This window comes from Galeopterus variegatus, unplaced genomic scaffold, assembly GCF_000696425.1.
Source record: "Galeopterus variegatus unplaced genomic scaffold, G_variegatus-3.0.2 Scaffold3906, whole genome shotgun sequence".
In the NCBI taxonomy this organism is placed as follows: domain Eukaryota; kingdom Metazoa; phylum Chordata; class Mammalia; order Dermoptera; family Cynocephalidae; genus Galeopterus; species Galeopterus variegatus.
The window spans coordinates 122242-141058 of NW_007730017.1; the positions used below are offsets into that span (position 1 = coordinate 122242).

The 18817-nt window shown below is 37.6% G+C and overlaps 1 protein-coding gene across 1 annotated transcript in view; it reads right to left on the reverse strand.

The window, feature by feature from the left end:
• The window catches only part of TSC22D2 (TSC22 domain family, member 2), a 50190-nt gene extending 31918 nt beyond the window's left edge, over positions 1–18272 (reverse strand). Inside the window, exons 1-2 of the mRNA XM_008586262.1 lie at positions 16306–18272; positions 4849–4920 (exon numbers count right to left, since the gene is read on the reverse strand). Coding sequence (XP_008584484.1) covers positions 4849–4920; positions 16306–18272 — 2039 coding nt within the window. The remainder of the gene's footprint in view (positions 1–4848; positions 4921–16305) is intronic.
• Positions 18273–18817: the final 545 nt, after the last annotated feature.

The following is an 18817-nucleotide window of genomic DNA, read 5'->3' on the forward strand; positions in this document are numbered from 1 at the left end:
GGAAGGAAGGAAGGAAGGAAGGAAGGAAGGAAGGAAGGAAGGAAGGAAGGAAGGAAGGAAGGAAGGAAGGAAGGGAGAAACAGCCTTGAACGGTGACAGGTCATTAAAAATCTGTGCTCTAATTTTTAGCTTCTTGGATTATACTCCACTACATGTCCTGAACTGGAATAGTTTGACATACAATCAGATGATAAATTATGTAAGTACTAGGTACAAATTATCAGGGAATATATTTGGGTTGTTTACAAAATGGTTCAGGTTCACATCCTCAAAGTACTTACACACAATAATTAGAGAGAAAATTTAACCAGTAACAATCTCCAACAAGTAATCCACTATAATGATTCTTAAAACTGTGTAATTCGTATATCTACAACGATGCAGAACCATGCAGATGAATCTCAAGCATAATATTGGGTGAAAGAGGCCAGACACAAAATACAGTTGTCCCTTGGTATCTGTGGGGAACTGGATGGTTATGGTTCCAGGACCTCCCACAGATACCAAAATCTGTGGATGCTCAAGTCACTGACATAAAATGTAGTATCTGCATATGGCCTATGCACTTCCTCCTGTATGCTTCGAATCATCTCTAGGTTATTTATAATACCTAATACAATGTAAATGCTATGTAAACAGTTGTTATACTGTATTGTTTAAGAAATAATGACAAGAAAAAAATCTTTACATGTACAGTACAATTCTTTTTCCAAATATTTTTGATCCGTGGTTGGTTGAACGCTCGGATGCGGAACCCATGGATACACACGTATGAGTGTTTATAGTGTATGATTCTACTTACGTAAAACAGTAGAAGTTAGGGTAGGGAGAGCAGTGACTAGAAAAGGCATGAAGAGGTCATGAGGGAGGCTTATAATATTCTGTCTTGATCTGGGTGCTGGTTACATAGCTGTGTTCAGTTTGAGTTGTAGATTTATGAATGGTGTACTTTTAAAATATGAATTATATTTCAATAAAAAGATTTTTTAAAAGTCCTATCACTGAGCATCCAAAATCTAGATAAGCCAAGTTGTGAAACCTTAGTCTTACCATTTAGATTAACAAGTGCTGGTGGATGTTAATTTAATGATGGACTCAAGCTTCTTAGAGGATGAGCAAAAGAAAACAAATTGTCTCATATGCTATCCATCATATTTATGATATAAGCATCTTAGTTCTAATTTACTCCTAGCTTCAAAATGAAATCTCATAGATAACAATGACAGGAAATAATGCAAGTCTTTTTAACACAAAATACTTGAGTTTTAACACATTTTTTACCAAATAATTTTTAAACTAGTTGTAATTAGATGTACGTGAATAATCACTGTAAAAAACTTAATTTAACAGAAATCATCAAGAACCTAGTAAAAGACTTACCACAAACTTACTCAGACATTCATTTTAAATTAAGAACCCATGTGTACTACCTTTCTTATTAATTTCTCTTTAATTACTAGTGCTACCATAAGGAAAGACAAGCAGACTCAAGGGGATGGTATACCTAGCAACTGTTACTACTATATTTATGCATTTTTTTTCCATGAAGGCGAAAACACTGCAAGTGCTTATCAATGAGGCTAAATCCTTACAAGCTACCTAATTTTCTCCTTTAGTCTACCTGAACTAAAGTTTCTTCCCTCTAGTACTCCTTTACTTTACTGACGTGATATTTAGTAGAGGGTAAAATTGTTTGCTAAAAATTCTTACCCTGACCTTTTGCTGACAAAGGTCTCCCAATGACAGCGTGCTCTCCAGTGATATCAGGATAGATTTCTAAACTAATTCTGTTTGATTTAACAAAACAATGCCAAAAAATAACTTTGGAAAACTGTTCTTTAAAGAAGAAAAACAGAAAGTCAAATTTTAAACTTAGTACTCTGAAATGTCCTATAGGCTAGAACATCACTAAAAACTGCCTTCATAGTAAGGTAATTTCCTGGAAAGCTAATATTATTCACTTTAAAACAGTTTGGGCTTTCTAAGAAAGGGTTGGATTATTTTTTGAACTATCAGTATCTACTGTCCTTATATTTGAAGATGGTTTCAGCTGATTGATTCCCTGAGGACTCTGAAACGACACACAGGGAAGACAGAAACCATGATGGCACCTACAGGAAAAGGGAAAGGAAGGTTTCAGACTAGCTTCAATTTTAGTACAGTAACTGAGTAAAGCACTGGATAGCAATGGAAGAAGGAAATATCTAAATATAGGCAGAGGTAGACTGGTTGATGAAAAGCCTCTCAACTTAACTCTAATTTGACTAGGGAAGAAAACGAACAGGCCATTAGAGAACTTTAAGTCAGTGTAAGAAAGGAATAGTAGTTACTTATATTTTGATTAAAAGATACTCTGCCAAACTAAAAGAATCCTGGGGGCAGAGAAAGAGATTCCATTCTTTTAAGTAAGACAAAAAAACCAGGGCCTAGGGCGGGTTTAATGAAAATTAGCATGGGACTGAAAAGCTGCCCCTACTGAAAATGATTTCCAAGATTTCGTAAATAGGAGCCTATTGAAATATGGTATTTAGCAACATGATAGGCAAATTTATGCCTCAAAACAGGTAGATAATACAGTACATAATATAAGGAATTTGTAATCCCTTAAACTCCTGAATGGTTCTATGAATACACTTCAAAGAGTTCATGGAAAAACAGAATTAAAAGACAATACAATCTTTCCATGAACTTTCTGAAGTACCCTCATATTTAACAACAGAATCACCCCTGCAAAATACTTATTTGCCAAATTGGTAATAAAATAAAAAGTAATCCTAACTTTATAACAGTCAAATTTGAATAAGGTAATATGGTGAGGTCCAAAACAAACAAGGTTAGAAGTTATATTTAGTATTTTTTAATGCTTAGCACATACAACTCTTCAACTCCTGTCTGCAATGATTAAACAGTCCCACAATACTATTTTATTAGCTGATACACCTATTAACAAGTCTGTAGATATTTGCCAACTGGAGTTGTACATTGTTAGGACTAATAAAGCTAGCCACTATTGCATCTCTCAATTGAAAATTTAATAAGTTAGTTCAAAAGTTAAGAGGAAGCCACTAGTCAGTTTCTACTGGGTTGGACTTGTCACCTTGGTACCAAGAGGCCAATCTACAAAGAAGAATGGTTGATCTAGAATATACGTTCTTATTATATTTTGGCATTAACACACTATAAACAAGTATCTGTTAACTTCTGTGGCTCCGTACAACAGGCTCCAAGGAGAAGGGAAAATATTTCAACCCATGATAAACTACAGATACAGCAACTTGCTTCATTTCTGATACCTTAAAAGTTTCTGGTATCTAAAAAAGAAAACAGATAAGGAGTATTTAGCTGTAACAACAAATGATGACCAGGCAACTTCTATGGTTGTTTTATAATCAAACAAAAAAAGCCATTTAATATTATAAAAAAGCTTAAACCTCCCTACACTATTTTGATGAAAATAATATACATCATTCACACTGCTCATGTAAACTCAGGAAAGTTAGCTATTTGAAATAAACGAGCACACATCTGAAAACTACTCTTATTACATTTCTAAATAGGAGTGTTATTTTTTCTTTTTCTAAGGGGAAAGTATAAAGTACACCCCAAAGTACTCACACTCTGACTTTGATAACTATTTCAATGATTAAACTTTCATGCTCATTTCATGCCATAGTCTACATTTATGTATTAATTTATACTGCTATAGTGGAACTATTTAAAAATTGATTTTATAAACATGGTACCACAAATTTTAAAACTTCCTATTCTAAAAGTAACTATTTTAAAATATTTTTGGTTAAGTAAGGAACATCAAAAAGATACTGTTAGAAAATTTCTTTAGAGTAACACACATAAGCAAATCAAGCCTAAGAATTAAGGCTTTTATCATTTCCAGATGATGTACACCATGTCTTAATATGACATGTACATGTACTTAGCAATACTCTTTCCTAGGGAAGTGATGGAGTTGAGTCCATGAGTGTTATCCAAACCTATGCCCGAAGACACAAATGCATTGCCAGGCAGAGTTAAAAGAATCTAAGAAGCTTTGTGTGAATTTTATAAACATTGTTTGCACTCAACTTCTGTTAATTAAACACAAGAATGATGGAGCGCTGATAAATATTCAGCAAAATAACTGAACAGAGCATACACTACTTAAAATGTGTGTGAAGCAGAAAGATAAACCAAAATATCTTTTGCCATAAATGAACTTTAAGACTTCATTCTATATTTTTAAAAGTTAAAAATAAAATCTATATATTTCTGTGAGAAAGCAAACTGTTTTAGGGGCTTACAAATCAGTAATGCATATCTAGTAAGTTCTAGCAAAGAAACTTGTTATTAAAGTTTCTCAACAAAAATTTAACAATGACTACACTTCGATACCTTGGTCTTGTCTCTCCTCTAATTCTTAGTTTGAAATAACATTTTGCTTCTTAGTTCGAAATAACATTTTGCTTTGAATCACTACAGTTTTACAGAGAAACCATATAAACAGCATAAAAATTAAAATAACTGTAGATAGTTTATTTTATAGAATATATTTTTACATTAAAATATACTGTAAGTGGCTATTTCACATTATAAAATTCAATAGATATACTTAAAGTGCATAAAATGCAGTAAGGAGAAAAGTATGTTTATATTCTATGTAAAATATAGATTGTCCTTTTGGTTTATTTTGCTGCTTTGTCCCATGCTAGATACCGTGTGATTCCCCCTCCCCCCCGTAAAATAACAAATAAAAAGACCAGTTTTAATGATGAAAAACCAGTACAGTGCAAAGCAATGCAATTCATGCATACATTTTTGCATGTATGCATTCCATATATTAAGTATTCATACCTATCCCAGAGGCTCTTTGATTCCTGTAACGTGTTCAAATGGAACGCTTGGTAGAAAGCAGCTGAAGGATTCCTGTGAGATCCGAGAATCAAACGGAAACGAAGTTGAGAATGTACAGTAAAATCACTACTTTTCAAAAAAAAGCTGGAAGATTTTTTAGATTTCTAATACAATGTAACTGCTTTAATTAAAAAAAAAAAAAGAAAGAAAGAAAGGAAAAAACCACATAAGCTTGCTTAAAACACCACTCTGAAAAAAATTAAAACCTGGACAAAATCCAGCAGACCCCAATAATAATTCAGGATCACAGTTCTAAAAGAAAGGGTAATACAGATAAAAATACTAACTAGCACCCAATTTTGTGTGTGTACATATGAATGTGACTATTTCATAGCCTAACAAACACTACTCTGTATCAGATGCCTTTATAAATATTGGTTTAGCAGTTTAACAAAGCTGTTCTCCAGTAGAGTATTCATGTAAAATCAGTTAAGCTATATCTTCACAATATAAAAATTCTTAGAATCTGCTAAAAGGGTTTGATAATGAACAATAAAGAGTCCCCTTTCCTGGGCTGTACTTGACTCATTTCTTCCTTCAAAATCATTTATGTATGATTCCACTGGGCTAGGGCAAAAAAATAATGCTGCAATTGTATAGCACCTTTCTAACTTCTTGTATTGTACAGTACCCCTTTAAGGGGTAAAAGCCTATTCACCATAATTATTCATTTCTACCATTCCCTAGAGCTATCACCATAGACACTTAACTGATGGGCTCATCTGGGCAAGCTCCCTGTGTGTATGATTCACCTCATATCTCAGGAATGGTTTCTCAGGGGACTAAACATTTGATAAACCTGCTGCCTAACAGTTCTGCCTCCTCCTCAGCATATTTCTATAGTCTCCCATACCCCCAACTTTTCCATTTGAGAGCTAAAAAAATTTGCCACATCACTTTTAAATTCTTGACCCAGGTTATAGTAGAGTAATAGCAGCAGCTAAGAACGTTAAGTGCTTATTATGTACCAGACACTACTCTAAGTGGCTTACATTTATTAACTCAATTCTCACATCAGCCCTACCAGCCATATACTCCCTTCTCACAGATGAGAGAGCTGGGTAAGATAAAAGTAACTAGCCGGATGTCCTAGAGTTTACGCTCTTAAAAGCACTATGCTAAACACACAGCAGAGTTAAATTCTGATCTCTCCAGGTCTGTCTCTTTATCTGTTAAATGATGTTATTACTATCCAGGTTTGAGGGATGGTTGAGGAACTAAGACTACATGTAAAGCTTCTGGCATGCAGTCAATGCTCAATAGCTATTATTTTATCTACAAAATGAGGTTCAGATATGACATGGCAATTCTGAGGCTCTAATAAGTGCCTTAAGAAAGTCTCTGCAGAACTGTTAGTATAAGAAAAAAAATTATTTCCAAGGTCTACTGGAATAGCAATAAAGTATCAATGATCATCAAAGAAAACAAATATACAATAGAATTTCATGATTTCAAAACTCAGATTACTACTCATTAAGTTCTGCCATTAACTGAATTTTTAAAAATAATTTTTAGAAGGTACTTTTGATTTTAACTGGTAGGAATCTCTTAGATAATCCCAAAGTAGAAAAGGCAGACCAATAGTAGATGCATCACTGACACAGCTGTTTGTTAATATGTGTACTTCTTGCTTGCCCTACTTCAACTCCATTTTATTCTTTTAACTCTTTCTCTGCTCTTCTCTTAACTAGGTGTAACACATCAAAGGCACTGATTATACCTGCTAATAACAAGAAAAGCTTAAGAGGCTTTTAACTACTATTTATTTAATGGTTTATATCCTCAAGATATATTTGTCAGGCCACTTTTTTCACTGTACTTAGAAATCATTCTGCCAAATCAAATGAAAACCAACTCAACTAATTGAAAACTTAATTTGGCTTATTTTTTTTTAAACCAAGCCTGTCCCGGAACATATGGGAACTAGTCTGCTATCCTCACAGGTATGTTTGGAGACCTCGAGTTTATACAGAGTGACTCAAAGAGGAAGGTAGTATATACAAGAAAATAACAAAGAGTAAACTTGGAGGTTTGGAATTAAAAATCCATTCGAAAGTATTCACAATATATTTATAAGGATGACATTCTTTAAAAGAACTTCAGATCCCTTGACTTTGGAAATACAGATATTTAATTTGAATCAAATTCATAAGCCAAATAAATTGGTTTCAAATGAAGTCATGTGACTTAAGTTATAAAATTTCAGCATTTTTACAGGATAATAGTGAAATATTTCTCATAAGCCAAACGTAAAAGTGAAATAGAGAACATATCTGTACTTAATAGTCAATCTTGGGGTGTGAAAAGAACCTGTGAGGGGGAAAAATGCACTTAAAAATTTTTAAGAACATGTCAGAATACATTTAGATTGCAAACACTGACAATTAACAATCACTTTTTCTACATATACTCAAAATAAAGAAGCCATCTGGAGTTATACAACCTGTGTACTATACTTAAGACATTTTTAAAAAATCTAAAATCTAGGAATAAAAACTTAGTCTTACACGAAATTTTTTGTTTTTGGAATCCATCAACTGGGATGTTAAACTGAAGGATTTTTAGCAAACAGCAACAATAACTAGCCCCAAACATTGATTAACAGGCATAAATTAAAGGGGTCAAGTCTGTGAAACCTAGCTGATTGAGAACTTCATGGGGGCAGAAAGGGAAAGAGCCATCTATAAATAATGAAGGTCCTGATTATCACAGGCTTCTGCTTTGGAAGGACATAAAATTGAGGCGATTAAGAGCCCAAGGAAAATCCTGGGAATGGGATCATTTCAAGGCTTATAGTCTATGAAACTTGAAGGCATCAAGAGGCAACTGAAATTTTAAAAATTATTAGAAAGAAATATTGAATTTTATTCAGCTTTGGTCACAAATTCTCTTTTGCCCAAGAAATAAAATTTGAAACCAATTTACTAATAATTTATTTCATGTCAATAGAAACTACCATTCTAAATAAAGAGCCAACAAAACAATTCTTAGGAAGACTGAGGTGTGGTTTGTAAGGAATTTACTTCAGTCACCTAAAGGAAAATGCTTTTTTCCTATTTGTAGACATTTTTTTAAAACCAGTGAATATATTCTTTTCTCCCAGACTTTATATACTAAAATAGTCTGTCATGCTAATTTCCAGGTACTTGAAAGTAGTATATAAAAAAGGGATTCAAAGCATGTGACATATGTCTACCTTCTTTAACAAGATACTATCCTTGTAGGTAAACTATAACCAGGAGGAAAAACAACACATCCCCCACACATCAAAAGTAAGCTACAAAAATTGCCAAAGCTTAAAGGATCACATACATGAGCTCTGAACTCAGCAAACACCTTTCTCTTTATCCTACCTTTGTCAAAACTCAACTTCAGAGATGTCTAAATATAAACCAGGGAAATGCAGTAAGCAGAAAATTAATTAGGGCCATCTCCAACATTATCTTGAGATTTTAAATGATTAAAAATATCTTTTAGGTAAAGGGTTACAATACAATATATCAGTGGTTACAGGAGCTTTTCCTCATTGTCTGCCAAGTAATAAAACAAAACTTCTAACTCTGGGAATATCTAAGAGCACTGGCTTTAGAGTCAAAAGTCTCAGTACGAGTCTATGCTTTGTCACTTAATAGCTGTGACTCAAATTCTCAGATCTCCAGTTTCTTTAATCCATAAAGAAAACACTTCCTTACAGGTTGTTGAAAAGTTCAAAAGAGATTACGTGTACACAAGGCCTGACACAATTAAGCTTGGTTTATGTTTAATACAAGGTTACGTTATCCAAATTATGTATATAAAAATAAACTTTTGGTAGCATATCTTAACATGTACCAAATGTTACGTCATCATCAAGGTAATATTGAGGCAAACAGAACACTTAAACTTAGAACCAGGTGTACCAAACTATTTAATATATTCCATTTGGATGAGAATTCTGATTTGGGGGACTCAGTGCTCTCCCAGACATTCCCTAATCGCAACTTTATCATAAGATTTTAACTTAAAATACAGTAGTGACTGAAAAGGGTACTGAAATGGTTCCAAGATTCATACTATTTTAATAATAAGAGCTTCAAGAAATACTTATTACAGTAACCATAAACCTATAAAAATTATAAGAATCTAAATTTCTTACCATGACATTTAAGCCCTTCACTCTGGTATCTGTCAAATTAATCATATTTTCCAAATATGAAAGATACTTACTCTTCCATATCATTACACAAACTACCTTCTCCCTTTGCTTGGAAAACCATCCCCTTCTCTTCAGTTATCTAATCTTAATGACACTTTTAAGATTCAGTTCATGAGTTAGCTTCAGAAGACTGCACAAGTAATAATGGGTTGCTTCTGAGGACAGAAATTGGGTGGCTGGAGGACAAAGGTGGCAGAGAGGCTTTCAATTTATATTCTTTTGTATATTTTGGATTTTGAACTGTATAAATGCATTATTTATGCAGAGAACAGTCACTCTACTTACTACCTCCCCAATCCAATCTGATTTCATGTCCCAAATTTTTCCCATTAAGACCTAATATTTACTCCATCTCGGCCTACGGTGTATACTGAAGTGTATGTTTGATCATCATTTTCACACAGCCTGAGATCGTGAAGGGCAGGACAATCTTATTTCTGTATCCCAGTGCTTACTACTCAGCACAATGAAAGTTAAATGACTGACATTGTTGCTTTAAATGTTTTCTTGGGCATTCAACCTACTTAATGAGTATTTGCAAACTTCATTTATTGTCACACAATAGTCTAGTGGCAGGACAGGGATTTGACAAGGAAAGTTTAAGTTGGCAGCTCTCTCATGAAGCATGTCTGAATGTATAGACTGAACCTTAAAATTTGACCAAGTCTCAAATTCTAATTTTACCAATGAGAAAAAACAGAGAAATTAAATGAGTTGACTGAAGAGACCAGCTAAGTGGTGGAAAAGCCAGAATTAGAACATAATTTGCCATGCTTCTCACTACATCATGACTTCCCTACCCTAAAAACGCTTCCTTTTCTGACTACATTCACACCATACAATTATACTTCTAGATCAACAAAATCAAAGACTCTTGGTATGCATCAACATTGCTGTTCAAGACATTATAATTATGTCCATCCCAAGTTGTAAATGTTAGTCTTTTTTTTTTTTTCCTAATGGAAAGATCACTAACCTAAAAAACAAAACAAAACAGAACAAAAACTGTATGGTTTGTAGCATGTCAAGGGATAATCTGTGAAAAGTTTGGACAATGAAATATTCACATTTCTGTGATGTATGTTTGCCATACATATTGTCTTATGAATTATTCACGAATTACTTGCATACCCCTTTTAATCCTTTCAAACTCTCCAAGAAAGGTATTATCCCCATTTTCATATGTGGAAACAACAGACTTAGAAGACTAAGCAACTAGCTCAAGGTGAAATGCCTTCAATATATAGCTCAGTTGGATTTCAAGCACGGATGTGTCTGACTCCACTGTCTGTAATGGTCACCCATACGATATGTTAATACATAATTAAACACACTATTAATTTTATTAGCTCAAAAGAGCTCCCATCCCTTTTTCATTTTTGTTTTGTCTTCAAAGGTTAGGTAGACCACAGATCAAGCAAGGATTTATTTTGATTTAACATACAAAACCACTTGGTAAAACTCAATTCTAATTCTACTTTAGAATCCAGTGGGCTTCAAACCTTGTTTTGGGAATCCTTTATTCACAGATTAAACAATTTACTTTTGTAATAATGAAGAGAGATGGCCTCAAAAAATAAAAATAACATTTAAAAATACACTAACATTATTTACAATAATTGACATTAATTACAAAGTTTATCTTCTACAGAGCAATATTCTTTAGTCAAATTTTAGTGAAAGCTTATGGGAAAGGAGGTTTTAAGTAATTTAACATTCAGACCTCACTCTGATAGTAGGTATGTCCCAGGTAAATACTAATAAAACTATTAACTCTATTATCTGCAGAATTTTCACTTAACCATCATATATAAATGTACAACTAAAAGGATGAGAGCTCATTCTCTTTTTTAAACAAATGTTAGCTTGGGTATAAATAAAACTAAATACTTAAATCTGATTTGGGGCTTTAAATTGAGAGGTAAGCAATCCAGAGCAGTATAGATGAAATTTAATTCACCTCATTTAAAAGTAGAAATTATGCACATCCTTTCTATAGATAAAGCAGCCTGTCAATATACCCTTAACATTACTAGCCAAATTTTAAGTCTACATTAAATTATATTTATTAAAGTCAAGAATGATGTACAGGAATAATGCAAATTGGCTGTTCCTAAATCTTTATGGGGGGACTCCATTTTTGCCCTAAGTAATACTAAATCAAGAACGTAACAAATATTGAGCAATTTGGTATGTTCAAGAACTGCTGTGGGAAAAACATTATACCAACGATTCAGGTATGCATACTCTTTGTAGATGCTATAATTAGGATTATACCATCTAAAATAATAGCTTCAAAACAGAAGCCCACTGTTGTAGCATAAGGAAAAACCACAAGCTTAAAGGGTTTATTCCAGTTCAGTATTTTGCTGCACATACCCCTTAAATACTACGAACTATTAAGATTTCTTATTAAAAATCTGCTATTCCCAGTAAGAAGGAATTACTTAGGGAACATCACTTGGGCTACATTTAACCAGACAGATCTGCTTTTGGAAAGACTCGCCTTCTTCATACTTAAGTATTTAAAGAGTATGCAATTAAGAAATAAACAGTATCTCTTCAAAAAAGGAAATACACTCTGGTCTAAAACAATTACTCAAAGAAGGAATTACACCCCTGCTCCTCACTATTGACTAGTGCTCCTACTTCTTCTGAGACCATTTTTTATGTCATTCCACCTTATTTTCTACAGTCTTGGTTATATGCTATCATCCTTCATTTCCGCACCCCCTAACTCCTGCCATTTTAGGAAAAGAAAATCAAAATCCTTTTATACTCTCCTAACAACCATTGCTCTATTAGGAAAGAAATTTATTTTGGTTTCTTTATCATGTGATTAGTGGGACTGCTCTTAGTTACTGGAGGACAGTAGAGAGAATGACTACTCCAACCTCTTCTGGTGTACAGAAAGATAAACCACATTACAAATTAGCAAGACAAATCCAGTATCACACAAGACTATTTCCAAATTAGTGCTATCAGAATTCTTGAAAGAAAAATAGGTATTAGATTTATTCTCAGGAAACAGAGAACATATACACCCCTACTACCAGTCCTGTATAAAATGACTTCTCATAAAGATAATTTAGTTCAAGATTTGTGATCTCATACATTCTCTTCCCTTATAGAGAAAAAACAAGTCTTATTAAAAGTTACTTGGAACCTGTATTATATATTAAAAGTTATGTGGAACCTCCACATACAAGCCCATACGTTTTCTAAAAAAATTAACCAATGTTTGGTCTATATGATTTAGATCACACAAAATTTTTCAACACGATGTGTCACCATGAATATAAACGGCCACACACCTACTGATACAGCTCTTGGTTTTGGGAATTTCAGGTACTTTGAGAAATCATGAGCCTTTACCTTACAGTCAACTTTATGAATAAACTATACTTTAGTAATCATTGTGGCACCCCATTAATGCACCAATATCAGTTTTTATACTAAATAATGTCACATATACATATGATTTTACCTTCTGATTACCAACTCCTCGGTAAGAATACTCTCAAAGGCTTAGATAGGCTTAAGATGGTATCTACTGTGTGATTTACACATCAACTGTGTAAGGTGTAAAAGCAAAATTACTTCCACAATTCAATAGATAAAGAAATGTAGGCTCCCAAGAAATAAAGATTCAAGTAGGGAGCTTCCATTTTTAAAGACTTCAGTCTAATGAGACTTTCGTATCAGAGCTCCTAAGAAGTACCTACAGTTTTTACAGCAATGACTGACAATTCTGTCTCCTGGTATACATTTACATAATCCTCTCACTTAAACTTCAAGTTAAAAAAAAAAAAAAAACAGAGCAGAACTCGTGTATATATATAAATGTAGAACCAAAACTTGTATTTACATACTTAATAGCACATACCAGGACACAACACTTAACATTCACAATATGTAATACTTTATCAGTAGTCATTAGCAAACTACACAAAGAAAACCATTAACAAGATATAGAGATATGTGCCACCAAGGGATCCTTACAGTCAGGTTTTCAACAGTCTTTGGGCACAGTTGACAGTTCACAATTCGGCCTACAGAGTTCACACTGGTCAGCTATCAATGGAGAGCAATCTGTACTGTGTTCCTTTTCCAAAAGGACCAATAATATTTTGCACCTTCCCTCATTTATAGAAAAGGAGTTTGTTAAGTAAGTAGTTTAAACAAATTTTGTAATGTCCACTGTAAAAGTGGCTACACATTTTTTTATGAGCCATATTTTCAACCATCATTATATCCACCAGTTTATACAAAATCAATCTAAAGTCTCTCAACAGCTGACCATAATAAGCCTTTCTAATGAAAATGGCTGGAAAGATATATAAACTTTATGGTAATTAATAATGTAGGGTCAATAGGCAATGCTAATTCAAACCTTTCTGAATATACAACCATCAGCTCTCCTAAAGCTGTGATAATATTAAAATGTATTAATAGAAGGCTTGGTTTTTTAATATAAATGATCTCAAAAATGAGCCAATATAGAGCCCCCTATTAGATAATGGAACCAAAATCACAAGATTCAGTTTTCAATAATATCAACCTTAAACCATCTTGATCTTTTTGTTAATCTCTAATTTTCCTTACTTTTCTCAAAGAAATAGACTGTGTTTATTAAAGTCAATTTTTCTTTTTAAAGCAAATACCTCATTCACAAATATTTCCTTAGGATCTGAAATTTGTCAAACTATTCACAAAATTTGAGTCATAATTACTCAAGAACTCTCACTCAAAATTATTTTATATTTGAATGATTGCAAATAAGACTATGTACAGATTTTGATTTAAGAAGGCAACCCAAAAGCATATTAAGATTTTGTCAGTACTGTCACTTCAAAAGTACTCATCCCAGTAACTTACACATATGCCTGGAAAACTATGTTATTTAATTTCAAGCACAAAACTTTACAATGCCCTCTCTCTTTTACAAAGGCTTTCCACTTAAAAAAAAAAATATTATTTCTACTTAATGGATTTATTCCTTCACCAGGTATGTTTGGTCCAGTGACAAAACAGTCAAATGTGTAATATTACATCTTGGAAACTAGCATGTTACATTAAAAACCAGTGAAAGAATATAACAAAAATTAGAAATGCACACTTGAAAAGCAATGTAGATTTTTAAAGATTGGGGTGAGGGGAGGTAAGTGTCATGTTTAAAAATAGGACTACACACATATCAAAACCCCTACACTGAATTAACTGTTGCAATTAATAAGAACACTGATACAGGAGTAACTGTACTTCAAACATTCACAGCTTTGTAAGTGGGATTCTTGAGATTACCAAATTTTAATACAGTAAGAGAAAAAATAAATAAATGCATCTTTGAAGTCACACCCTAAAGGATACATCTCAGAGTTTCAATTTGTCAAAAGATCTCTCTGCTTCGTGCCATATCATCAAATTAAAGTTCTGAGGAATATAATGACATGTGCCGTAAATGGAAAGAGGTGAAGAGGAGGGAAAATGTATTCCTCATTCATAGGTATGCATGTGTATGGAAAGGAGGGGAGGTTGGGAAACCAGTCATCATTTCCTGAAGAAATATGGGGTAGTGAGTGTACAGAGCAGAGAAGTGAGCAAAAGGTTATTTACCAATTCATCAGAAAAAAACAGGCTTCTGGCAACTAGAAAAGGCAAGATGCCTGTTGACTATTACACCAAAGGTGAAAAAAACTCAATCTACATTCGAGTGTGCCTTACGTGTGAAAATGAGAGCAATTATAAAAGTGGAGGAATTTTTCTGAGTGGCTTGAGGAATCAATCAGTTTCATTACTTGGTAGTCCCATCCGTATAAAATTTCTCAATGTCTAGCTAGCTGATCTCACTTATGGACATGTGGTATTCTCTAAGAGTTCTGAAGAAAGACTCCCCACAAGCAAGTTACCTACAAAAAAAGATGAACTTTGAATTACAAAAAGCAAAGATGAATGAATTTCAGTGAGCATTTTTCAAACCAACAGAAGTATATAACAAAAATATAAGACTAATTAGAAATGGAAAGTTAAGAAAAAATGTGAAGGAACTCAGAAGAAACACAGGAAGAAAAAGCTTTAACATATCTCATTGCATTCTTCTACATACCAATTATTCTAGAAATCCATAAAAATAGTTTTGATCTTTTAACACACCGAAAATTAATCTCTCAAAACAAAAACCCCAGCAAATATCTAACTGTAAAACACCTGAAACTTTCTCTGTAATGTTTAAATATAATTTTAAAACAAATGAATTTTAAAAATTTGTAATATATCATATATAATATGTCAACTTTCCATGTGACATTTCCTCAAAACCACTAAAAATCCTCATTAAGCCATAACCAAACACCAACTGTTACAAAACTGGTGTAGCAATACCCCAATTTTCATTTAAACCATTAAAAAAAGCATCCTTTAAATAGAAGGATTTCCACTTTTACTATAAAACTACTCTAATTTCAAGAACTATGGCTTTTACTATCGTTAAAGAATCTATCTCATAGCTCCCTTTCCTATAGAAAAAAGACTGATGGAAGATAAGAACATCTTTCCGATACATATTTTTTTTTGCTTAAAACAACAAAAAATAGTACTTAGAGAAGTTATTGGGAAGTCTCATGACCTTCAATCCCCTTTTATTAAAAGGCTGAACTATGTAATCTTCAAAGCACAGACTTGACATTTCACCATTATCTCTCCAGCCTTTCAACATACAGTGGAGGATATTCCTCAAGTGGACCTTCCCCCGCTTTTTTTTTTTTTTTTTTTTTAGAGGGTCTCCTGGTTTCCCAGAATGAAAAACTTGTATATAATTTTGTCTCAGCCTCAAAACTCACACTGACAAAACTCTGCCCTAGTGTTCAAGTGTGATTGATATCTCAGAAAAGGACAATCCTACAGGAGCGTAACGCACTAGCTACCACCTTTAAATTGTGAGGATTAAGCTAAAATCAACCTTTCTGAATCAACAATGCTGCATCCCTACCCATTTTCGTGCTTTTAAACAACTGTGACAAGACCAATTCTCTCATTACCCACCTTTACACCAGCAATCTAAATCAATTTTACTAAACACAAACTAAGTCTTGTATTTAAAATGGCATGGGTCTCAATTGAAGAAAGAAAAATCTCCCATAGTTGCATCCTACGCTACAATATTTGGCCAAGCATCCTTAGTAAATATTTAAAGATTTCCATACCTGTCTTCATCACCATCAACAGGAATAGCTATGCTGAATACAGAGGTGGCCAGACTGTTCATAGGTGTTAACTGAAGGGGGTTTGCCAGGGCATCTGCAACAGGAGGCTTCATAACAGGCTTATTTTCAGAAATGAGAGAAAGTGGTGGTTGAGGTAGGGGTTCTGATTTTCTTCTAGTATCGTCAACTTGCCCGACTAAAGGCTGGGTCTGAGTCTGAAACTGGCTTAATTCAGACTGTGGTAGACTTGTTGGTGCACTGTGTGTGCCTTGCGCTAAAGGCAGCCCAACGTGCTGGATGATGCTGCTGCTCCTGCTGACTGGCGTATGGCTGCTCAGCTGCTGCGACTGGGCCAGAGGAGCGGGTACATTTGGCATAGTAACAGAAGTGGTAGACACACTAGGCACGCTTGGAGCGGGCACGGCTGCAGGCACGTTTGGAACTCCGGGCACCACGGCATGAGGGGCACCAGGCATGGCTGGCAGCTGACCACTGCCACCCAGCTGCGGAGGAGGCACAGACTGGGGCTGCCCAGCCCCGGTGGGACCCAAGCCGGGCTGCACCACACCTCCCACAGAAGCCGGGGTCACTACAGCCGACTGACAAGGCGCGGCCTGCCCGCCTTGCGCTGGTCCCGGCCCCGGGGCCACGGCTTCACTTGGCTGGGAAGACGCGCCCATTAACTGCGCACCCACCGAGCAGGCATTCTGGCCAGCGCTCACCGACAGGCTGGCCGCAGCGGCGGCGCTCGCTCCGGCGCCGGTGGAAGAGGGCTGCGCAGGGCTGGGCGGCTGCAGGCCGGCCACGTGGTGCTGCAGGTACTCACTCTGGCCGGAGGGCTGGGCGGGCAGCAAATGCCCCGGCGGTATCTGAGGCTGAGGATAGAACTGCTGGGGCGGCTGCGTGACAGAAGCGCCGACGGCAGGCTGCGGAGGCAGGGACAAGGCCGGCTGAGCTAGGGTTACATTCATCGGCGGCAGACCCTGTCCACCGGGTCCCGGAGGGGCGCCGCCAGGCCCGGTTCCCTGGGGCTGACTTGGCGGCGCGGTTGTCATGATTGGCTGCGGCCCGGCCGCGGCTCCCGGGAACGGCTGCAGCGGAGCCGAGCTTTGAGCCACAGCCCCACCTACGGGCGGCGGCGGCTGTGGCTGCCCAACGCTAAAACTCTGCGGCTGGGCCAGAGTGGGCTGGCTCATTTTCTCCGACGGGGGTAGCTGTGACACAGCAGTCAAGGAACTGTCAGTTCCTGAGTCGGGCCCGTGCGCCCCCTGCATGGAGGTCACCACCACCACCACCGACCCTCCAGTGGCGCCCAGGCCACTGTCCCGTTCCGCAGTCTGGTCAAAAGTATTGCTGTGTCTAATGCAATCCCCAGAACGGGTCAGGACGCTGCTGTCTGAATCCCGCTCATAGTATTCCATACACGTCCATCGGCCTCGTCGATAGGGCTCCCCGCTACCGTGGTCCAGCTTGATCACTCGAAAACGAGAACTACAAGTGGTGGGGGGCTGAGATGGGGCTGCAGCTCCTGGCCCGGCGGATGAGCTCGCGACCGGGGTTCCGCCCGGTGCCCCGGAGGCGGGGGCCGCGGTGGCGGCCGCCGGCAGGGTACTGGCAAGCGCCCCAGCCACGCTCCGGGCCGGAACGGCTCCTCCTCCGTTGGCGGGAGCAGCCGCCGCGGCCGCCAGCTGCCCATCGAGAAGGAGGTTTGGGGAGACGGTCCCGGGAGTCTCCGTATCCCCAACATTGTTGAGCGTCTCTTCGGAGGAGCTGCGCTCGCAGACCTCCTCTGGGCCATAATCCGTGGCACGAGAAACGTCGAATATCTCGGAGGAGACGTCCTCTGTGCGTGACTCGTCCGGGTCATCTAGGCTCTCGGTGTCCTCGGTGATGCTGGTGGCCACCTGGGCCGTGGTGACACTGGTGATCTGGAAGCAGCTCTTCTTCTTGGCCGGCATCTTGGACATGGTGAAAGAGGATGGAGGGCAGCGGGCACGCCGGCTCCTCAGGGATCCTGTCGGAAACCGCGAAGGGCCGAGCACGAGCCCCCAAAGACAAAGTCCGAGTCCGCGCTGGGTCTGAGGCCCGCCGCTGTAGAAGTCACGGGCTGATCCGGGAGCCGGCCACTCGGTGAGACATCCTCCTCCCCGTTTCCTTCTCTGTGTCGGTCTCTCCGGCTCTGCCCCCGCCTCACTCCAGCGGCGGCTCCTCCTTTTCACCTCCCACAGCCGCGGCGCCTCAATTCAATCCCTCAGTGGCGGCGACAGCGCGATTCCAGGGGCGGGCCGGCTGCTTCCTCCCCCGTCTCCGGGCCGCCGTGGCCAGTCCGGCTCGGCGCGGTCAGCAGGCCTTGGCTGGGGGTGGGAGTGGGCGGGAGAAGGGGAGGTGGCGGCGGCAGCGTGAGGGGCGGTGCTGCCCGACTCGGCTCCTCGGGCGGGTGCCGGCGGCAGCCTGGGGCTCTCTGACGCTGAGGGAAGAAGAGGAAGGAGTGGCGAGTCCGGAGCCGACGAGT